General features: G+C 44.2%; 2 protein-coding genes across 3 annotated transcripts in view; both read left to right on the top strand.

Annotated features, from left to right (window-relative positions):
- The window catches only part of NUP155 (nucleoporin 155), a 113,656-nt gene that overhangs the window by 43,278 nt on the left and 46,166 nt on the right, over positions 1–24,212 (top strand). The window lies entirely within an intron of this gene.
- Positions 12,163–14,345, top strand: LOC147889252 (uncharacterized). The gene has a single exon (XM_087391481.1). It carries the CDS (start codon positions 12,178–12,180, stop codon positions 14,341–14,343), a length of 2,166 nt encoding a protein of 721 aa, XP_087247607.1. The 5' UTR covers positions 12,163–12,177; the 3' UTR covers positions 14,344–14,345.

Below are 24,212 nucleotides of genomic sequence, written 5' to 3'. Positions count from 1 at the left end.
CCAAAAAAGATGCAGCCCCAGGGATTTTAAGACCAGTTATCTTTCCTGTGTTTGTAAGATGATCAAGATACATTAAAAGGGGGTGGGTCGCAATGGCATAGACCTGTCTAACTGATCTACCCAATGTCCATGACCGAGATAGATGACCCCCAAGAATGCACTGAGAAGTAGAGCCAGAATAAAGCCAGTAAACTGCATTTGCTATCTTGGGACCAAAGCCCAACTTTGTCATGATTTGAGAGATAAAATCCCATTGAATAGTGTCAAATGCCTTAGCAATATCTACCTGCAATATGAGCACATCTTGATGCGAATACTTAGCATATTCAATTGTAGTCAAGGCATTGGATATATTATCATGGATTTGTCTTCGCGGCACAAACCCATACTGATGAGGATGAAGTCCCGCGTTCAGTATCCTGTGAAGCCTATGCACAATCATTTTGGCAATGAGTTTGTAAATTACAGGCATCAAAGTAATAGGCTTCCAATCTGACATATGGTCACACATATGTTTTTTGGGCACAAGTTTGACTATGCCATGCTTCCAAGAGTGCGGCAACTGATTTCCTTGTGAGGCAACATTTATCATTTGCAAGAGGACTTCTTTCAAATCATCCAAAAAAGAAATATAACATTCCACCGTAAGGCCATCCCAGCCAGGGGACTTGTATTTGCTAAAGTGATGCAAACTCAAAAATATCACCATTGACATTACATTGTATGACCATCCATCTGCCACTGCTGTCATTGAAGGCTAACTGAGGTTCCAGCTCATGTCTAACTAGTATGCATACACCTGAGTAGGTAGTGGTACCAGAATAATATATATCATAACCGCCAAAATAATCATGATGACCAACCATGGAGTGTTGATTATGTTCTTGCAAACAAACAATATCTGGCTGCATTTTATGTACATAATTCCATAAAAGCCTCCACTTGGAGACATTGCAGAGACTCTGTACATTATATGTAAAGCACTTAAGTGTTTGGAGCATGAGAGAGGTATATACAAGAAAGTATTAGAATAAAACAAGACATCAGAGAGGCAAAGCCTCTGCCTGCATGGGCTGCATTCCTTCATGATCCATGAAAGACACAGCATTTTCCCCTTCTTCTGAATCACATATGGGGATGCCCTTCTTCAGTACCCCCACCCAATTTTGAAGGATAGGAGCTGAAGTAGAAGCCTGTCCGGGTGAGGGAGAAGAAGCATCCCATTGACGAGATTGAAGGGGGCGTTGCTTCAATACAACCACCTTCTTAGGTTGTTGAAAACCATCCTGATCAATCCCTGCAGATTCCTTCATCTTCTCTTTTCCTTTTCCAGCAAGTGACTGCACCTGATTGATTGGTTTGGCATTCTTTGCTCCATTTCTATTTGCTGTCTTAGCTTGTAAATTCTCATTCATTTCCTGTGTTCGGCGTGGCAAGGCATTGGGAGGGGGCTGATGCAGAACCATTGGGCATTCAGAGGCTAGATGCCCAAACTTGTGGCAGGCAAAACAAGCTCCTGCAAACACGCCCCACTTCAATTCAAAATACTTTTTTCCCAATTGCACTTCCTCAACCTCCACTGCAATAGAAGGAGGGGTAGGTGTATCAGTGTCCCAGAGAATGCAGAACCTGTTACGGTTTCCCATGGGCCTTGGAGGACAAATGACCTGTCCCAAAGAAGCAGCCAGGCCAGGCAACTCTTCACGCATATAGTCCGGGAAGTTAACAACCTCAACCCATACAGGACAATGATGTCGTATAAGACTTTGATAATCCTTGTTTGGGGACCAAGGCATAGTATGTACCATCTGCTTCCTGTAAAACAGGGGAGAGAACTCAAGAAGCCTCTGCTTGCACGAAGCATCTGATAAATGCACCTCATAGAAGCCTCTGGAAGCAAAATACACTCCTTCTACAAAGCATCCTCCAAGGATGGACTTAATCAACTGCGCGACATCACTGGCCGTTGGGATTCTTCCTGGAAAGAAAATTATAACCGCAGTTTGAGACAACTTCCTGAGAGGATTGACGAGGGACGGCAATTTCAATTTGTACGTGACCTCTGGAACCAGTTTGCCCCATTCCTGTCGTGACTGCTGAAAGTCATCCTTAAGGGTGTCAAACACGTACTGAGCTTCGACAATAAGTTCATCATCTTGTGATGCAGGCTCTGATAGGCGACGCTTAGCATCTGCAGGTCTTTCTTTTCGAGCATATGTACAAACTTCCAAATCTGAAGCCATGATTGAACTGTGGCAAGACAAGAAGGAAAAAAGGAGCGTACAAGCACGGGACTGTATGGAGAAGTACAGAAAAAACAGCAGACGTGTACGGCTCTGGAGACGAGACTGTACGGAGATGCATACACGGGACTGTACGGAGGTGCAGACGAGACTGTACGGAACTGCGTGCAGAAACGCGTGTAGATTTGTACAGAGATGCAGACGGGGCTGTACGAACAGCGTACGAAAACTGTACGGGGGCCGTACAGGTGTACGGAAACGTTGACGAGGCTGAAAGGTAGAGGTCGCACCACAACACACACACAAAATGGGGAGCTGCAGGAGGCTGAAAACGAGGTGGAAAAGAGACCAGATAGAGCTCTAGAGAGGTGGCTGGTAGCAGCGAGCAAGCTCAGGAGGATGAACGGACCATAGGCAGTAGTAGGGGCAGGTCAAGATCACCAACAGAGCCGGCTGAGGGCTGGAATCATCGCCATGGCTGGAGCTCTCACCCACTCGTGCGCACCACACACACACATCACTACGTACACACACTTTTTGTGAAACCCATAAAATCAATGTACATGACATTAGACTCCAAAAGAGAGCCTAATGGAAGCACTCAAAAACAGTGAGAAAACACTTCAAGGCTAGTAGCATCCAAATCCCTCACAGCATAACTATCATATAAAGATTGCTTGAGGGACATTATGAAGAAAGCATATGCCTGAGGGAACTGTTGTCCTATCCTAAAATGCCATCTCTGTGTCCAAATAGTCCATAGTACCCAAATTCCTGGCTGTCCTGTTTCTACTGCTTTTATTCATGATTGGAAGAGAATTCTCTCTTACGCGAAATGGTCAGGTGCTTTCTCCCATCATGGTAATTCTCTTCGTTTGGAAAGTATCCATTGGAGCAAGGTATTTGATTCGCCACTTGCTTTGCAGGCACCTATTAAAGCATATAATCTTATGAAATTGGGCATAAGATTTGTTGGAGATGTGGTGGATCGACATGGTTATGTGCTCTCATTTCCACAAGCTTGTAGGACATTTCCCTTGGGTCTGCATCATAGGCCCGTTTGGAGGCTACTTACATCTATGTTGCAGCCTTTTGTTCCTGTTCCTCCGTTGTTTGTACAGGACAGATTACTGGACTGGAATGTGACTTCCTTGTCTCCTGCTACCCGTTCACTTTCAATGCATAAGTTGACATCCTCGATGGTCTACAGATTTCTTCTTCCACCGCCATGGATTGATAAGCATGCCAACACTCTTTGAAATTTGGATAGGCCTTTATCTTGGTGGCAATCAAAACTCAAGAAAATTTAGAAAGCTAAATTGCCGTTGAAACAGAGGCTTTTCTTTTGGAGATGTATAGTGGGAGCTTTTTCCATTGGGGTGAAATTGGTTGCACGTTGTATTGCTTCCTCTTCCTGCCCCCGTTGCTCTCATCATTGTGAGACAGTTCCCCATTTGTTATGGTCTTGCCCGCACTCTCGGATATTGATCACTCATGTTTCTCATTTGCTGCGGCTTCGGTTTCCCTCTATATGAAACTGAAGATTGAGAATATCGAGTCCCCCATGAGTCTTAGGAGAACAAACAGAGTGCATTGGAAGTAGTCGCAAAGCCTTCTTGTGGCTTGGGATATATAGGAAGCCAAATGCTTAAAAGACCAGTGAAGAAGAGGTAAATAAAATTGCACATATGCCATAATGATAATTGCACTTTCCGAAGTCGAACATGTAAAGGCCAAGTTGACAAGTGCCAATATTCCAGCTTCTTGTTAATCTTTTGAAGCACCCATTTAAGCTGTTGTTGAGGGGTAATATTCCAGCCAATGGGATACCCTAAATGCCTCACAATGGTATGGGAAGAAATAATGTGGCTTGGCCACAGAAGTGCATGCCAATCAGCTTCTTTCAAAGCTAGAAGATTCGATTTCTGAAAGTTGATATGCAGGCCAGCAGCTATGCCAAAATCATTCAAAGTATGCATCAAATGAGAGAGGTCACATTGAGAATTCGTGGGCATAAAATATGAATCATCAGCATATGCCTGTGCGAGAAATGGCTGTGCACCTGGAATTTGCAAGCCATGAAGCTGCCCAGTATCTGCAAGATGGTCCATATGCAACAATAACGGATGAGTAGCAATGGCATACAGTAGCGCACTAAGAGGGCATCCCTGTCTCACTGAGCGGATCATAGTCCGTGTCCTTGACAACCCACTGCCAAGCAGACACTGCGCAGTGGCATGAGAATACAACCAGTAAACAACATGAACCAGCCGAGGACCAAATCCCAATTTATGCATAGTCTGAGAAATAAAATCCCAATGGACAGTATCAAATGCTTTCGCAATGTCCACTTGCAAAATGAGAACATCTTGTTTAGAATATTTGGCATACTCAATTGCAAGCAAAACATTGGAGATATTGTCAGTAATTTGCCTTCTGGGAAGAAACCCATACTGCCTAGGATATAAATCGAACCCTATGGACAATCATCTTGGCAATGAGTTTGTAAATGACTGGCATAAGAGAAATGGGCCGCCAATCAGCCATTGTCTCACACAACCTTTTTTTTGGGATCAATTTGACAAGGCCATGCTTCCAAGGAGGAGGAAGAGATTGTTCTGCCCAAGCATGATTGATCATAAGAAGAAGAGTGTCCTTGAGATCATCCCAAAATGCAAGGAAAAATTCAACAGTCAATCCATCCCAATCAGGAGAGCTGCCTTTACGTAAATGACTCAAAGCATCATCCCGTTCATCATGCATAAATGGCTGCTCCAATGCATGAGCCTGTTCCAAAGACAATATAGGCTGAACATGCATAAGAAATTGAGACCTAGCTGCATTCACTTGCATTGAATAATCAGGCTGAGGAGAAAAGAGATGTTGAAAATGACTAGAGCATTGCGATTCCAATTCTGATTTGGAATATCCTCCTTTCGTCGATCCGCATGCAAACTTTTAAAGCAGGCCTTGGAGGAGCAACCCTTATCCAAAGGGCGTTTCATGCGAGCTCGGATTTGCCACTTCTTTAATTTGCGAAGATCATTTTGATGGATGATATGAACCGCATAAGCCCAAGAATCCTGTTCAGAGGAAGCGAGCTGCCTATAAGAGCTGATTACATCCATTTGTTGCTTGTGAGATTGAGCCCATTTTAGCTTAAGCCTGAGGTTCTCCATGTGACTCCGTCCATAATCTTGAATAACAGCCTGCAGACGATGTGCAAGACTGATCCAAGCAAAATCCATATCCTCCTGAGCATGTAGAGGAGGATGCGGACAGCCACTCTCACCATATTTTGGAATTGTTGATGAAGCAAATAAGCACTGTTAATATGGAGTAGACGACAACCAAAAAAAGGCATATCATCTGTCAACCGCGCTATAGATAATGTCAAGCATACTGGAAAGTGATCAGACATCAAGAGGGAATGATCAACCCATAATGCACATGTAAAACTAGCATACTGCTGAGCATGCAACAAATACCATCTGTCAAGTGGAGCCCAGCAATGAGCGAAAGCATTATGACGGTATGTATAACCCATATCTCCATCCCTTGTTGAGAGCCACAAATCTTCTGCATACAAGGAAGAAAGCATATCCTCCCAATGTCGAAGCTCAATGGGGATCATGTGAGATCGGTGAGTGGTGTTGTCTTGCATGGCAGGCGAGTTATTAAAGTCCCCACACAAAAAAGCATTAGACAGCCATGGATATTGCTTGAGGGAGGCCCACATTTGAGCTCTTATCGCAGAAGTTTGAGAGGCATAAACCGATGCTATTTCATAAAGATCGGCATGACAGATGCATCTGATTACCATCCATCGACCCTGGGGATCATTGTAAGCAACCGTGGGCTGCATATCATGTTTCACCAGCATGCATACCCCCGAAAAGTGCATTGTACCAGCATAAAAGATGTCATAACCAGCAAAGTGGCCTTGCTGGCCAGCCAAGAAGTGTTGATAATGTTCCTGTAAGGAAATAACATCGGGGTGCATTCTATGTACATAGTGCCAAAAAAGTCTCCACTTGTTGACATTGCCAAGACCTTGGACATTGTATGTAGACATGAGAGATATATACAGCCGAACCGAAAAACACAGTAAAGGTATAAGATGTCAGGCATCAGCCATGACATCGACATCTACCTGGCCTCCTGGATCAATAGCTCTATCGTCCTCATCATTGTCACATACAGGAATGCCCTTCTTGAGCAACCCACAGTCGAGAAGTCAGGCTATCAGCAGGGGTAGAGGCCTGGTCAGGGGTGGAAGTAGAGGCATCCCAATGCCGAGATTGTAATGGTCGTGGCTTAAGCACAAACACCTTTTTGGGCTGCTGCCAGGCACCATGGGGAGAGGCATTAGATTCTGGAATTTTGCCCTTTCCCTTATCCTTTTGCTTGGCTGAAACATGGACCACACTTTCCTTGGGAAGAGCAGATTTAGATATCACATCACCCAACTTGCTAGGCATAGCCTTAGGCCGCGGACCGTAAGTTGGAGGAGTAGTATTTTCTGGAGCAATAGCTGTGGGGTGAATCAAAGAATTAGAAAATGGACAGCTAGGTATTTTACCTTGAAATTTGCCTAGTACTACTTCCGATGGATCAACTAGCCAATGTCCATAAGCATTTGTGGTCATCTGTCCACTCAAAAGTGCGAACATAATAGACCAAGGCTGCTCTTGTTGAAAAAATGTCTTGAGCATAGTGATCTTTCTTGCCAACACATGAAATTGGATGTTGATTATATTCAAACCACCATGCATTCTTGGTGAACAAAGCAAGTCCATTTTGAGCAGCCGTAAAGCTTTTTTATGAAGCTTAGTTTTCCAAAAAATCTCCATGGCTTGAGACATAAAGGAAGTGAGATCTCGAGATGACCAATGTAATAGAGGAAGGTAGAACTGGACATAAGCTAGAACAATAGACTGGACAATTCGAAGCCGTACATGCAGAGGCCAAGTGGAGATCTTCCAATATTCTAATTTGTCCTGAATTTTGTTTGACACCCATGACATTTGTTGCTTATTGCTGATTTTCCAGCCAATGGGATAGCCCAAATGTCTTACTATGTTTTCCGGATAAATAATCTGTCCTGGCCACAGGATAGCATGCCAGTCACATTGCTTGAGAGGCAAGAGTTTTGATTTCTGAAAATTGATTTTAAGACCAGCTGCCAACCCAAAATCTGAAAGGGTATCCATCAAGAGGCGAATCTCCAAAGGACTATTCTTTGGCATGAAGAATGAATCATCTGCATAGGCCTGTGCAATGAAGGGTCGTGAACCAGAAATATGAAGCCCCTCTAGCTGTCCAGTATCAACCATGTGATCCATATAAAGAAGCAAAGGATGTGAAGCGATGGCATATAGCAAAGCACTGAGAGGGCATCCCTGTCGAACTGAACGTTCGAGAGTCCAAGACTCAGACAAATGATTCCCTATAAAGCATTGTGCAGTGGAATATGAGTAAAGCCAATATATGACATTAACTAGCTTTGGCCCAAAACCAAGTTTTAACATGATTTGAGAGACATAATCCCACTGTACTGTATCAAATGCCTTCGCCACATCCACCTGCATGACCATCACATCTTGATCTGAATATTTTGCATATTCCATTGCGATGAGAGTGTTAGAGATATTGTCATGTATGTGCCGTCTTGGAACAAAACCATATTGCCTGGGATGAAGTCCATCATGAAGGATATCCTTTATCCGATGTACCAACATTTTGGCAATCAGTTTGTATATAACCGGCATCAAAGTGATGGGCCTCCAGTCATCCATAGTCTCACATAGAGGTTTTTTGGGCACAAGCTTAACCAGACCATGCTTCCAAGCTGAGGGAAGATGTTGATGCTGCCAGGCTACATTTATAAACTGCAAAATTGGACCCTTCAATTCAGGCCAAAAGGCTTCAAAAAATTCAACCGTCAGACCATCCCAGCCAGGGGATTTATGTTTACCCAAATGCCGAAGAGCTTCATCCAATTCAACATCTGTAAAAGACATTTCCAGCATTGAGGCTTTTTGCAAAGAGACGATAGGAGAAACAAGCGCAGTAAATCTGTTACGAGCTGAAGCAACCTGAGGTGTAGAAGAAGATGGCTGAGAAAAAAGAAGCTGAAAATGATCCAAACATTGTTTTTCCAGCTGAGATAGAGTTTGGATCCAAAGGCCATTTGGTTTCCTGACCCTCATGATAGATTGGCTTTGTCTATTTGCATGTAAGTTCCGAAAAAAAGATTTCGAGGAACAGCCCTTATCTAGCATAGGTTTAGCTCTGGCCCTGATCTGCCATTTGGACAGCTTGCGTTTATCATTGGCATCAATTATGGAGGAAGCACAGGACAATAAATGCTGCTCAGAAGCATATAGAGATCTTTGATGACTAAGCTGTACCAAATACTGCTTGTATGATTTTGCCCACTGGATATGCTGTCTGGTTTCTGCCATGTACCATCTTCCATATTCCTTTATGACATTTTGAATACGATGTATGAAAGAGGTCCAAGCAAAGTCCAGATCCTCCTGAGCATGAGATAGCAATGGCCTGCAAGCCAGTCTGATCATATGCTGGAATTTTTCATGTGAGAGATATAATTGATTGACTTGTAAATACCTGACTGAAGAGAGCTGCAAATCATCCAGAGGCATACCAAAAGAAAGGGCGAGCCAAAGTGGAGTATGATCAGATAATTGTTGTGAATAATCAGTCCACATTTGACATGTATATTCATCATATTGCTGAGCATGAATGAGATAATATCTATCAAGCCTGGCCCAATATTCTGTAAAAGCATTATGATGATATGTGAATCCCATAACTGATGGGTGAGTTGCGGTCCATAAATCTGCAAATTGAAGAGATGATGTCATATGTTCCCATTGCTGGATTTCAGAGGTCAGCATATGGGATTTATGTGTGGTATTGTCCTTCCAGTGAGGAGAATTGTTGAAATCACCACAAAGTAGAGCACTTGAAGACCAAGGATATTGCTTGATGGAGTTCCACATTTGAGCTCTGGAAGCTGAATTTTGAGAGACATACAAAGATCCTATTTCAAAAATCTCTCCATTAATCATACATTGGATGATCATCCATCATCCACCAAGATCATTATATGCTATCCAGGGTTGCAGATCATGTCTGGCTAAAATGCACAGCCCAGAAAATTGTTCAGATCCTGAATAAAATATATCATATCCATAAAAAAACCCATGCTGGCCAGCAAAAAAATGCTGATTATGCTCTTGCAGACACACAACATCCGGATGAGTTGTATTTATATAATGCCATAGCCTCCATTTATTCTGGTTGCAGAGGCCCTGTATATTATAGGAAAAACATTTAAGAGAAGCACGCATGAAAATATATACAAGAGATGATCAGTCCTCCAAAAGAACGGGAGGCCTCAAGCCTCTGCCATTGCCACAGGGTCTTGCTGACCCTCAGCATCCAATTCCCTAATAATATCATCTTCTTCACAAAGGGGAAGACCTTTCTTGACTGCATTAACCCATGCCTTTGAGATGGGGTTGCTTGGAGAGGTAGAAGATTGTCCTGGAGAAGGAGCAGAGGCATCCCAATTACGAGATTGGAGAGGTCTTTGTTTGAGAGGCACCGTCTTCGTTGCAGTCTGCCATCCCTCATGAGAAGATGTGTTATTTTCCCCTAACTTGCTTTTTCCTTTATCCTTATTTTGAGCTGAATTGGCCTGGCTCCTTGTATGAAGTGAAGGCTTTGCTCCTTTAGCCTCAATCTTTTCCACATATGTCTTCTGACCTCCTTTAGTAGAAGGCAGAGGGATAGCTGCTGGAGGAGGTGGATGAAGGATAGAGGGACACTCTGAAGCAAGATGCCCAAACTTGTGACAAGAAAAACAAGCTCTAGCAAAAATGCCCCATTTTAAAGTGAAATATTTTCTTCCCAAATTAACACCCTCAATCTCAACTGCAATAGAGGAGGGGGTCGGTCTATCAGTATCCCATAAGATGCAAATTTTTTTTTAATTACCTGTGGGACGAGGGGGACAGATCACTTGTCCCAATGTCATAGCTAAACCTGGAAGCTCTGATCTGGGGGAAATAACACACCACTATGAGAATCTACCGTGCGTTTGGTAGCTAGACTCGTATCCACATGTGTTGCGCATGCTCCTCTCTCCATGCCATTGATATGAGAGGTCTCATGTGTGATCTAGAGAGAGGGAGAGAGAGAGAGAGAGAGAGAGAGAGAGAGAGAGAGAGAGAGAGAGAGAGAGAGAGAGGGGGGGGGGGGGGAGAAAAAGATCGAGGATCAAGATGGAGGATTTCAAGGGATGCAATCATAAAAAAATGTATGAAAATGAACGAGTGAGCGATAACTATAGCATACCCATCCAGGGCAGGCCAAAAACCTTCCTGCTTTGCAATTGTTGTGTAACAAGGAGATGAATAAAAGGTTTGTGAAGATGGCATGCTGGATTCTTTGCGGTTTTGATGTTGCAACAACGATAAGAATTATTAGGCAATTGTTATGGTTAGCTTGGGGGTATACGTGGTTAGTTCAAGTTTGACTAGAGAGGAAACCCTAACCCGTAGTGATGTATGCTTTATAAAGCTTTCTGTTCTTTTGATAGCTGGATTCTTTGTGGTTATGATGCTGTGCAAGGTACACGAAGATTGCTTGTAAGTGCATCTCTATGTATGCTTCCTGCTTCTCTTTAATGATTTTTTGCGACAAGGAGATGATGATTCAGTAAAAGGTTTGAGTCGATTGCAAGCTCGTCGATGCCGGATTCTCTATGGTTTTGATGTTGCAACAATGACAAGAAGTGCACCCCGACGCCTGCTTGAGTCTTGGCATGCTACCTCGCAAGCTCTTCTATATCTGTGAGGGACAAAAAGAGGTTAAAGAAAAGGCGTGGGCTGCTAGCGTAGTTATACTATGCAGCCTAGACTTTACCTACCATAGATGTCAAGTTGCAAGATCTCTCCGCGGGAATGCTGCGTTGACCCATCTCTCTTCTATGAAATCTCGACTTAACCTGATCCTTGTCTTGCATGGCGTAGCCGGTATTGAGGAAAGATTCAAGGACTGTGTGGACGGTTAAGATATTATAGGGACGAGAGTTTTTTTAGATGTTGCTTGTTTGTGTTTGTGAGAACGCATAGACTTAGAATGTCACGAGGACGTGAAAAGTGATGTAAAGCATGATTGCATCCGTACGCGTACGGTTGGTTTTTCCGTACGGATTCCGTACGTCCGTACGGATTTTCGTACGTGACTTTTTTTGGGGGTTAAAAAATCGGGATGCGTACCTTATATTGTTGCTGGGCTGCGATGTTCGAAATTCGAATCCGTACTACGTACGACATCCTTGCGAAGGCTTCCGTACTGTTCACCGACGACCGACACTTTGCTTGCAGGCTGGCCGTTGCACACCGACCATTGCTGCCTCAAGAGCCTATTTAGGCTGACGTTTGCTTCTAGAAATTTAGGAAGGCTGCAGCCCTTTGCCCTCTTCTAAGCTTCTTCTGCACCTTGCTCAGTGCTGCCCTCTTCTTCAGTCCCGACTCCCGAGTCCCCTCAGCCCTTCACTCTTCTAAGTTCTTCAGTTTGCCCTCTTCTTCAGCACCTTGCTGCCCTCTATTTAGAGTCTAGACAGCCCTTTGCCCTCTTATAAGTTATACTTGCTTTGGAGGTGAGTGGTCACCGTACAGTTGCAGCCCGCAGCTTGCCTCTACGCTCTACCTGCTCCAAGTGTCAAGGTAAATGCAATGGCTGCTTTTTTTTCCTGTTTTGCAGCAAGTGCTCTCTCTTTAGTTGATGCCATCTAATAGGGCAGCCTGCAAGGACTTCAAGCCCTCTTTGGAAATTGTTCCTTTGCCCAATGCCTTATTTGCCCTCTTTTGCAAATTTGCAGCTTGCAGATCTACAAATGGGAAGACAAAAAGGACCAGAATGGGAATTTGTAGAGGCCTTGAAGCCTTTGGGGAAGGGCCAATTCACTTGTAAATGTAAATATTGCCCTCATTCATGGGATGGAGGACCGACCCGTATAAGGGCACATTTTCTTGGGCTCACAGGCTTGGGGGTTGACAAGTGTACTGCTCCTCCTGAAAATGTGAAAGATACTTGTCGAAGATTGCAGGCAAAGGTGGCCCTAAAAACTGCTGCAAAACAGCTTGTTGAAGATGTGGCTGATTTGGGAGATGCCTCGGTGAGTGGTACTGCAAGTGGAAATGCATCTGGCAGTGCATATGAGCCAAAGCAAAAGAAGTTGAAGACGTCAAAGGGAACCTTGGAAAAGGCATGGGAGTCACAAGCACGGAAGGATGCATACATTGCTCTCGGTCGTTTTTTCTTTGCAGAGGATATTCCTCATTGGAAGGTGAGGAGCCCTTATTTTTTGGAGATGGTTCGTGCCATTGGCCAAGTTGGGCCTACCTTCAAGCCTCCATCCTACAATGTTTTGCGCACAACGGAGCTAACTAATGAAGCAGTATGCATAGATCAAGAGATGCTACAGTTTCGGGATAAGTGGAAAAAATATGGCTGCACCATAACTTGTGATGGTTGGTCTGACACTCGACGTCGGCCTATAATCAATATTATGGTCTCATGCATATATGGTTCAGCCTTCTTGAAGTCCGTGGACACAAGTGGGCAGTATAAGTCAGGGGAGTACATCTTTGGGATACTGAAAGATGCCATTCTTGATGTTGGGGCTGAAAATGTGGTGCAGGTGTGTATGGACAATGCATCTAACTGTGTGCGGGCAGGAGAATTGGTGGAGGAAGAGTGGCCTCACATTTTCTATACTAGATGCACATGCCATTGCCTTGACCTGTTGTTTGAGGACATTGGAAAGCTTCCATGGGTAAAGCCAGTGTTGGTACATGCTAACATGATTGTGACATTTGTTACCCGGAAACACACCGTGTTAGCAATGTATAGAAAATTCAGCAAGAAGGAATTGGTGAAGCCAGCACAAACACGGTTTGCTTACATGTTTATCATGTTAGCAAACTTGTTGGATGAGAGGGTATACAATGGATTGCGTCGCATGGTTGTCAGTGATGAGTATTGCAAGAAGAAGGTGTCACGCACTGTGAAAGCACAACAGGTGTCTTCTATTATATTGGGTGCTTCATTTTGGCAAGATGCAAGACTCATTGTGAAGCTTTGTGCACCTATTTTGAAGATCCTTCGCCTGGCTGATAGGGAAGGGGCTACCATGGGACTTGTATATGAACTCACTGATCGGATGGTCGAGAAGATGGCAACTATTGATGGGATTGAATCCTCAAAGCTGGCTGATGTTAGAGCCTTATGTGTTGACAGGTGGAATATGATGCATTCTCCATTGCATGCGGCAGCGTTTGTTCTCCATCCTATTTGGAGAGAGAAAAATCCAGATAGTGACAAGGAGGTGCACGATGGGTGGATGGATGCCATAGAGCGGTACACCAAGTATGATGTTGACAGCCAAGGCACCTTATGTGATGAGTTGGATATTTACAAATCCATGTCAGGCACATTTGCTCGTGCGATTGCAAAGGATGAAAAGAGAATGCACCAAGGGGTGAAATGGTGGGAGACATTTGGGGCTCACATACCAAATTTACAGCGGTTAGCTCTTCGAGTGCTCTCGCAAGGCACATGTGCTTCTCCTTGTGAGAGGAATTGGAGCACATTCTCTCTTATCCATACTAAAAGAAGGAATAGGCTGCTTCCAAAGAATACCGAGAAATTAGTATACATCCATACTAATTTGCGTCTCATTTCCAAAATCAAGGAAAGGGGATTTGAGAAGATAGAAGTGACCCTAGAAATGATCAACAAGGAGAAGGATGATGATAGGCTGCTAGCGAGGCAAGCAGATACAGAGGGAGAAGACATTGCAGCCCCTATTGTTACACTTACAGGAACGATGGATGTTGCTGCAGCTTCAAGCAGCTCTAGTCTTTTGGAGTTCCATGGCGAGGCAGATGAGGATGATAGTGATGAGGAGGAGGAGGAGGATGAGGAGGGTGCAGGCATTGATGCAGATGATGATGAGGATGAGGATGAGCAAGAGGATGAGAATGAAGATGCAGCTTGAGGCTGTGGCACACTGGCAGCCTTTTCTTTATGATGTTTTGCCTTTCATGTTTTGGTGTAGTTACTAATACGGTGTATCTACTTCGTTTGAAGTTTGATCATGATGTTTTGGACCTTTTGAAATTTGGTGTAGTATTGATTATTGATCTATGATCTATGATTCCATCTATGATGTATCAAAATCTAGAATCCAGATGACTACGGTCTCTGGAGGCTGGAGTCTTTCATGAATGAAGAATCACGATTCACGACTCATGACTCATGACTCATGATTGACGACTTTAAAATTAATACAATTATACAAGTTTCAAGTTTCAGTTTAATACCTCTGTGTCAATTTAATGTGTACAATGATCAATGATCAATCTATATTTTTCTGAAATTTTTTGGAGGGAAACTAGGGTCACGTATGTTTCAGCCCCAAGGGCTGAACCATACTCCAATCATACTTCCGTACTCGTATGACGTATGCGTATGGTAACGTATGGAAAAAACTATGATGTAAAGTATCTTCGTAACTCAACCTACGCTTAACCCAAGGTTAACCATGGTTAAGTGTTGTAATGGTTTGGCCGTGAGGGACTGGCTAGAGGAAGAGCAAATGGCAAGGAGGAGATGCCATTCGTCATGCATGTGTATGCATGCCCTTCCCCCACCTTCCATCTCTCTCCCCTCACTCTCCCAGAGGTGTTGGACGTTTTCAGTTGTTCTTGTGCAGTTTTTGAGCTGTTTGAGCTGTTTCAAGCGTGTTTTAAGCCGTTTTAACTCTGTTTTGACTGTTCCAAGGCTAGTACGCACTTCTAGGAAGTGCCAGAAGTCATTTTTGAACTTTTTGAAAATTTTCGTACGGACTGTACGGATGTGCGTACGGCTGTACAGAATCTATAGACGTGTTCAGCTGCCTCGAGTAGGTGCCCGGGGCTGTCTTTTGCTGTGCTGGACCTTTGTGCACATGTTTTTGGCTGCGTGGTGGCTTCTGGAGCTGTTTTGGACCAGTGCAGGCTGCAGGAGGAACTTTCCCTGCTGCTTTTGGCACCTTCTCTTAGGAGGACTCAGGCACAAATCCCGAGGCAATCATTTCGGGGCAGATATGTGAACCATCTTTCCTCTACAGCTCTTTCTTGTTCACCCTCCGCTCTCTATCTTCATTTCTCTCTTCTCCTGATTGCTGGAAGACAGCTGCATCCTACGGGGAGCTTGGACAGAGGATAGGTGCGAGGAAGGAGCTCGTCCCTTTGCCACATATAGCGGGAGTTGGTTCCAGGTTCGGCACCCAAAGGCAAGGGTAATCCTGTGGAAGGCCTAAGGACAGTGTGGATGCATGTGATAGCCTTGAGGCTGCCTTGAGCTTAGTTTGCCAGTGGTTTGGATGCCTGAATGCCTCTAAGTTGTGTCAGATCAGAAGTGAATGCCTAAGTATGCCTTGCCAGTGGGAATTCTAGTGGTTCACTGGGATTAGATGCCTTGAAGACAAGTAGAGGATTTGCAGAGAGGAACAGTGCAGGGTTGAACCCTTGTTGTAAAGCATTTCCGTTCAGAAGCATTAAATAAATACGGTAAGGGGCGCCAAGGCATTTGGGGCCAGTGCGTGCATTGTGTACTATTTTCATTGAGCAGGGGTATTCTAGCCTCACCTTTGTTGTTGTTGAAGCTTGTTTCTAAGTTGTGCTAAGTGATTTAAGTGACTGAAGCTTGCATTGTGGCTATTTATGAAGTTTATGACTGAGTAGAAGAAGATCACTGCCCTTTTTTTAATCGAAGGCCAGTTTCAGTGGTTCCATTGCCGGGACCGTCACCATCTTCCTACAGAGGTGGAATTGTTACTAAAGCCATCAATCTTAGCAAGCATGTCACACCGTGAGAGGTCATTGACCATTTCAGAGCACAAGGGGCAGGACGAAGACAAAGCATCAGAGAGCTTTGAAGAGGAGCACAGTACCAGCGGGGGTGATGACCAGCAGGACAGTGGGGCTCATCCAGTCTCTCCTGAGCATGCCACGGAAGACTCACAGGATGAGGTAGACGAGGCAGAGGAGCTTGATCCCAATGCACTTTTTCAGCTACGAATGCAAAGTGTAGCGGGAGCCCTGTCGCAGTTGCAACATGCTGTCACGGAGATTATGTAAGCTCCTCCCCCTATGGTTGCTTCCCCTGGAAGCAAAAAGTCATCTTAGAAGAAACATAAGAAGCATAAGAAGACCCCTCAGCAAGCCCTTCCTCAACCCACGATGCATCCAGGATATTCCGGAGGGGGATCAGTGTTTCAGGTGGGGGCCTGTTTTGCCAATGATAGCAAAGCTCTTCGATGAGGCATTTGCTTTCTCACCTCTAACACCATCATTATGAGGCTCATGGCAAGACATTATATGAGACTATGATGGTTGGTCACGTGATGGCCAAGGTTTATGTGTCAACTCTTGATATGCATATCAAAGTGTGTAGGTATACATGGACAAGGAGGCTTCAAATGGGGATTAATCCATATTGAATCACATATTTCCCCCTCAAAGTCCCCATATAGGAGGTAGAAACAAAGGTTACATTGTTCTGTTGTTTGCAATTACTTCAAAATATGTGACACTTGTTAGGCTAAAGAGACTAGTCAAGACTACACTCAATTTGATTAGTTTGGACCAAGTTGTGATGAGTTATGTGCAAATTAGTGATGCATTAATTAGGGAAATACATGATCAGATGGGAAAACCTTATATTTCCTGCATGTGAAATCTAGGTACAAATGAGGTTTGGTTTCATGCCCAAACGGTCAAGAATGAAGATACATACTTCAAAACCAGGGTCTAGGTTGACTAAGTTTCAGAAGTCCACCCCTACCCCTCTCTTTTCTTCCCGATTTTATTGGAGTGGTATGCGTGTTAAGTTTACAATTAGGATTAAAGCTAATTTGATATACTTAAGTTCACCTAGGTTAGCTTAGCTTACTTTGACTATGTCTAGGTTTGGGGGTTGTGAAGGGGTTACGGTAGCTAGACCTTAGTTAGGATTCCTTAAGTTAGTAGGGGGGAATGGGGTTATATGGGGGTAGGGGTGCAATTAGGGAGTGGACATAGGGGGTTCAATGGGAGGTTAAAAGAGGGTGGTTATGAGGAAACTCAAGGAGGGGTGGGGTGGGGGCGGGGGGCTGCGAAGGGCAGTGAGAGTATGTGGGGCGGGCAGAAATTGAGGGGTTGGGGAGGGGACTTAGATGCTTTCACTGTGTTGTTGTTTGGTCTCGACCTCTCGTCCATTCTCAATGTTGAACTTGTGAAATGATGCCCGAAGCTTATTTAAAACATATGTAATACGTGAATTTGCAAGTATCCTAGTGGCTGGATGAAAGCAACCTTAGGGAGATGAAGGAAATGATCTCCAAGAAGGCCACCATGGAGCTGTGTTGGGGAGACCCATGTTTACTATGTCTTGTCCCTTGTTGCCCCTGACTCGGGTCACAATAGAAAAAATCCATGATCATCCTTTGGCTGGGTTCCGAGGCCCCTCCTGTGCTCTCCTCTGAGCTGATCTCTGTGTTGCTAGGCCTGGAGGAGGAAACTCGCCTCGCGTCATTGATCGGGTTGGGCCATGAAATCTCCGGGTGGGCCAAAACCGCTCAATGGTGTCATCCACAGATCCCATAGTAGACAAGGTTTCTCAATGCAATGTGTTTCTCTCCTTACATATCATATAAATTGCAGATCCGTCTTTCCTGTGGAGTGCCCTATCCCTGTCCTGTCTCAATCTGTTGTTTACGAGAAAGAAGGAAGGAAAGAAAGAAAGTCTTCAAAATACCAAAGGGTTTGTGGTTTGGTAAACAAGAGAAAGAAAGAAAGAAAGATATATTAACGTCCTCGGGAGACCTCACGGGTCTATGGGACAAAGCACACACCCAAAGAGATGACTGACAACATCTGGATAAACGAGAGGCTCGAGGAGGGCATATGGCATCTCAGCTCGAGGTTATTATAGCACACATCTAGATTCTAGTACTATGATAAAAATGGTCTTCATTATATCAGTTTAAGACTGAGGGTCTTTGGGTTTGGATTTGAAGTCTCTGATGAGTGCTTCCCATCTCTGTAAACAGCCCATTTACCTTCCTTGCAAGCTTCCTTCACTTTATCTAATTCTGTGGCTTTCATCTTGAGCTGAATCAGGGTGAGCTCCTTTGAGATCCACATCTTGGTACCTCTTATTTTGTTGGTTTGCTTAAGAACTTTATCTTTTGAGTCCCATTCAATCTGGAAGATTTCTTCTGTGACATGCTCCAGCTTTTCTGCCATGCTCCCATCCTGCCAGCCCTCGGGTAATCCTCCTATGCGTAGTATCTGGGTATTATTAGCCATTTTTTCCTGTTCTGGTACTTCTTCATAGACATCCCATGTGTCAATTTTGTTGTCCATCTTTGCTGTCATTTCCTGTTTTACTGATTTGACCTGAGTGGTAACTAAGTCTTGGACTTTGGGTACCAGCTTTGGTACGCACGCTGCTTCACTTTGTATCTGTAAAACTTCCTGTATGTTTCCTGTTTTCCTTTGTTTTCCATATCGAAAACTTTCATCTCTAGAGAAGCGAGTCGAGCCTTAGCCTCTTTGAGTTCTTGCAGTAAATACAAGCCCGTGAGTTTGCTACGTTGCCTTTAATAATTCAGATCATAAGGAGAGGCAGTTGGGTCAAAACCAGTAATGGCAGAAAAGGAAAGTTTCTTCGTTGTAGGGGTCGAGGTTGGGGTTGAGATAACAAGTTTCTTCTCCATGGAGGCCTTTGAAAACTCCATGATGGCCTGTGAATAATTTGGAGGCCCCTTTGCTGTCTCTGACACCCCAGACTGAGCCCGGGGCTCAGCTCAGCCTTGAGCTGAGAATGGGCTGCTGTTGCGCCCCCCCTAAGCTGGAGACTTGCTCCTGCCCACCCTGCGTTGTGCGCCCCGCTGCTGTGTGTGCTGCTGCTCTGCTGTGCTGCTGTGTGCGCCGCTGCTACTGCAGCAGGCAGGAGAGGGGAGGAGCTAGGTTTGGCTAGGTGGAAGAGAGGCTGAGAAACTAGGTGACAGGAGGGAGAGGCTAGGTGATGGAAGGCTGAGAGGCTAGGTGACAGGAGGAAGAGGCTAGGCGATGGAGAGAGAGAGAGAGAGGGAGAGAGAGACTTATCTCACTATTCAATTAAGAACACCATAGATCCCTCTATATAATACTTTTGGTCTCCCTGAGTAGAAGCCTCAATCATGTGACTTCACATGCACTTATGTTAGTTGCTTTGTATACAACTGTTTGTTGCTTTTTGCTACTGTGTTGCTACTCCAGCTTACTGCACCTGAATCAATGAAAAAAACATAGGCTGTAATAGATCTCCCATCATCCATCGAGCCTATGCAATCAGCATCAGTAAAGCCACTCTGCTCAATCTCATCAGATCTAGGGTATACCATGCATAGATCAAGTGTACCCTTCAGGTACCTCCATACTTTCTCGGCTGTTGTCCAATGAACTCCCTTGGATGCCACATAAATTGGCTCACTTTGTCCACTGCATATGCTATGTCAGGCCTCATAGTAGTCAAGTATATAAATCTGCCCACATGCTGGCATCCACCAAAGCTGAATCATCGTTCACACTCAGGTTGCCTATGCCATCCAAGGGAGTCTTCAGTGTAACGAATTGAGAGTAGCTATGGAGGGTTGAAGATAAACATAGCTGAAAGGGATGAAGTGATGAACACGAAATGCAATAGATAATCTCATTCAGAAAGAGAAGCCTCTAAATAGGCTCAATACAAAGGTAGATGACATCACACATGAGCTCAAGAGAGCATCTCGTGATCCATAAATCACTCCTAGATTATCTCCATCATACCTACCAAATGAGTCGAGCTCAATCCACTCCAAACACACATCTAACAGTGCTTATGGGCACCTAACTGTGCCTCTAGCACACACACATAGAACCTAAGGTGTGCCTGGGGCATACACCTTGAGATATCCCAACAAACCCCCCCTCAAGGGAATGCCTCAGGCTATGTCAAGGATATAGCTAGCACAAGGTGTCACATGCCATCTCATGGTGGTCATGGATCTATCAATGGCTAGGATCTCAAGCTAGCAAGGGTTCCCATGGGTGTAAGTTAAACAAAAGGGATGCAAAAGACCTTCCAATGGTTATCTTCCCTGCATGTACATGCACACAATGCCTGCAGGAGGTACCATGGAGCAAAACACATACACATGGCCTACATCATATGGTGACCAGAGGTGTTTACAAAGAACATAATAGTTTATTTCATTCATTTTGGAGGACTATCCAGGTTGAGTACCTTGACTCAATATAAAAAAGAGAGATCTGGAGCATATATGGAGATGATTCAAAAAGCATAATCTTCATAGGAGGCCTCATCTTGTGGAGGCACATCAACTGAAAGTAAATTGGCAGTTTCTGGTTTTGCTTCCTTTTTGGAAACATGATCTGAGCAGGGCAACATAACGTGATTTTTGGTGCAGCTCAGAGATGATAAGCTGATGTTGGACACAACAACAAAATGGGTTTTCTTGCTTGGCTGGTCGAACACAACCATGACCAATAAAAGAAGACGAAACTTCCAAATCATTAGAGAGTAGTAGTGGCTAGCAACCCTCATCTGCTCCTTTTAGCTCAGATTCACAAAAGTAGTCGCATGTGAAACATATGTGGTTGCTCAGAAAGAGCCGAAAACGAACTGCAGCAGCTGGTTGCTGAAAGCTAGATGACAAGCCGCTCAGGACCACAGAAGCAGCGTAGAATGTGGACAGATCAATGTACGATATCAGCACAAAAGTTTGAAGCAGGCCCAAATAGTCCGCATCACGAGCGCTTTGGAACTAAGAGAGAGGTTGCATTGATTCGAGAGAAGACGCGAAAGGGTGAAAAACTGTCATAAGCTAGAAATGCTTGTAGATAGCAGACGTCACTCAGCATAATCAACCTTGCAAAAATCTGTTGACATACTCCAGAGTATAGACGCATGAAAAATCCTGAAGATAGATGACTCCAACACAAAAGAACGTCGTGACAAAAATGAGGATTCCAATGTGCTTTAATGAATAAGACAGCATGCTCGAGTAGAGTCAATACTACTTCTGTCGATCAAAGCTGCCAGTACATAAAATCGCAATAAACTGCTATGTTGCTTCGCCAATTTCCGTTGAAGATCAAACCCATGATGACTAATTTGAGATTATCAAAAACAGCAATAGGACAACAACTATGCACCCCCTTATTGAGTCAAATCATCTCGACTCAGCTTTCGACACCTTCCTACTGTAGGACTCCGATCAATAGCTTCAAATCCACCGTGTTCTCTTCAGCAAATCCTCATAGGCTGTTCAAGCACGGAACCTTGCTCTGATACCAAATGTAACGAATTGAGAGTAGCTATGGAGGGTTGAAGATAAACATAGCTGAAAGGGATGAAGTGATGAACACGAAATGCAATAGATAATCTCATTCAGAAAGAGAAGCCTCTAAATAGGCTCAATACAAAGGTAGATGACATCACACATGAGCTCAAGAGAGCATCTCGTGATCCATAAATCACTCCTAGATTATCTCCATCATACCTACCAAATGAGTCGAGCTCAATCCACTCCAAACACACATCTAATAGTGCTTATGGGCACCTAACTGTGCCTCTAGCACACACACATAGAACCTAAGGTGTGCCTGGGGCATACACCTTGAGATATCCCAACATTCAGAGGTTTACAATTCAGCCTGTTAACGCTGTCAAACCTTGAGATATTTAGATTGAGAAAGAATAATCCTGTCCTTAAGTTGCCATACTTCAATACCAAAGGCAACGTGCATTTCACCAAGATTTTATGTAGTGAAGGTTTGGGTTTGCAAAACTCTTTCTTAAACGTTTCTAAAGAAAATGCTTTTTTATCTTGGCATACCTTGCCTTCCGTGCTTGCTTCAAGCCTCTGGATAATCATTAAAAAATCCAGAGGTTACATACATCTGAAAGATAGGACATTCATGCTGCACTGCAATGGAACATATAGTTTTGATAGTGCCTAGATTTGTCACATGTACAAAGGTCTCGCAATAATCAATTCCTTCAACCTGGCTATAACCCTTGGTCACTAATTTTGCCTTGTATTTCTTTATTTTGATCGTATATATCCATTTAGTGCCAATAGGCTTCTTGTCTTGTGGTACTTCACATAGCTTCCAGGTGCAATTTTCGTGATTGAATCATATTTAGACTCCATGTCACCTCGGCATTCACGGCTTTGCTGAAACATTTATGCTCAAAGCTGTCGTTCACCTCTTCCGTGCATGTGATATGTGAGAAACTTGAATATTTTCCTATCGGTTTCACCCCGCTGTGACTGTCTAAGTCCATCTGTAGCAGAGTCGTAGCCTCAGGTAATTCCTTTATCTCTCAACTTTGCATTGTTCTTCTCAAAGTACGAGGTGGTGTCTCTTCTTCAACCACCTGCTGGAATTTGGCATTATCCTAGGGCGGTTCCTCTTCTTCCCCTTAATGTCCACTCGTCCAAGTGGATAAGTGGCGGTTTTTTTCCTTCACCTTTTGCATCATTCTCTTCATCAAAGACAATATCTCTATTGATGAAGAGTTGCCTTTTCTGCATGTTACACAACTTGTAGCCTTTTGCCCAATCTGTAACCGGCCTTCAGTTTCCTAAAGGGCAGAAGACCATAACTTGCATTGCATACTCATCACTCACAGCCACATTGCATCATTTCCAACCACTTAACTTTAAACAATACCACTTAGAAACAATTTGAGAAATAATTGGATGCCCCTGCTCAATGAAACCAAGTACAAGACACCACACTGGCCCCAAATACTTGGGGCCCCTTCCGGTATTTATTTATTTCTTTAGGAATGAAATTGGTACATACGACAAGGGCTCACCCCTCTGCTCTACCCCACGGTCAATTCCACTGTCCAAGCCAAACTTTGGCTTTAACCTACATTCCATCCTAGTGCACATACTAGTGCCCAAGTGCCAAGGCAAAGCTAAGGCATTCACCATTTGTCCATGACCAACTGTAAAGGTGTCCAAGCATTCCACAAAGACTGTAACTAACTGTTAGTGATAAGGCATCCATACACTTCCCAAAATGCTCAAGCAACCTCAAGGCATCCAAATGCAATACACTGCCCCTCTGGCACTCTCCCAGGCACACCTTCTGCAACTGAGTGTCCTCTTAAGCCTGTAAGGTCCAGAGGCAACTCCAAACAACAAATGCACCGCAAGGAACTTGAAAATTGCAAAAAGGGGAAGTCATAACGACTGTACCCGCTGTCCGTGGAAGAGGGGCAAGCTCTGCTCTCGCACCTTTCCTCTGTCTAGGCCCCCGAAATGGTGCAGTTGACTTCCAACCACGGGTAGAGAAGAGAGAGGGAAAGAAGTTAGAGAAATGAAGGAACTGGAAGCTAAGAAGAAAGAGAATGGTGAGGCTCAGGGGTGCAGGAGATCAAGTACAGAAGCCAAGCTATCCTGTCAGGGCTGAGTCCCACCAAAAGCATGCAACTGGATTAAACAACAACTAACAGCTCCAAAACGGTGCAACAGTTGCAGCAGCCTCGAATGGTTGTCCGTACGATTCATACGGATTTGTGTACGCAATAAATGCAGGTCTGTATGGTACAACGATGACCACAATTAAGGCACCTTGAGGTGCGTGCAAACAATCGTCAAAACACTTCGGGATCAGTACTTGCAATCCGTACAGCTGTACAAACTACCTCGAGGTGCGTGGAGCAGCAAAGGACATGGAGAAAGGATTTCGGAATGCGTGCTACACTTTTGTACTCTTCACCTCGGAATGCGTGAAGAAAAGCAAGAAGATCAACGTCAAAAGAAATCTGTACCTTAGC

The sequence above is a fragment of the Dipteris shenzhenensis genome, chromosome 20 (assembly GCF_047967505.1).
Source record: "Dipteris shenzhenensis isolate YYH24624 ecotype China chromosome 20, Dip_SZ_1.0, whole genome shotgun sequence".
Lineage (NCBI taxonomy): Eukaryota > Viridiplantae > Streptophyta > Polypodiopsida > Gleicheniales > Dipteridaceae > Dipteris > Dipteris shenzhenensis.
The sequence above is the reverse complement of the archived record's forward strand: the minus strand, read 5'-3'. Positions and strand labels throughout refer to the sequence as shown.

Bases quoted from the DNA above. Each gene is read 5' to 3' on its own strand.
- LOC147889252 (XM_087391481.1), top strand. From the start codon at position 12,178: ATGGGAAGACAAAAAGGACCAGAATGGGAATTTGTAGAGGCCTTGAAG.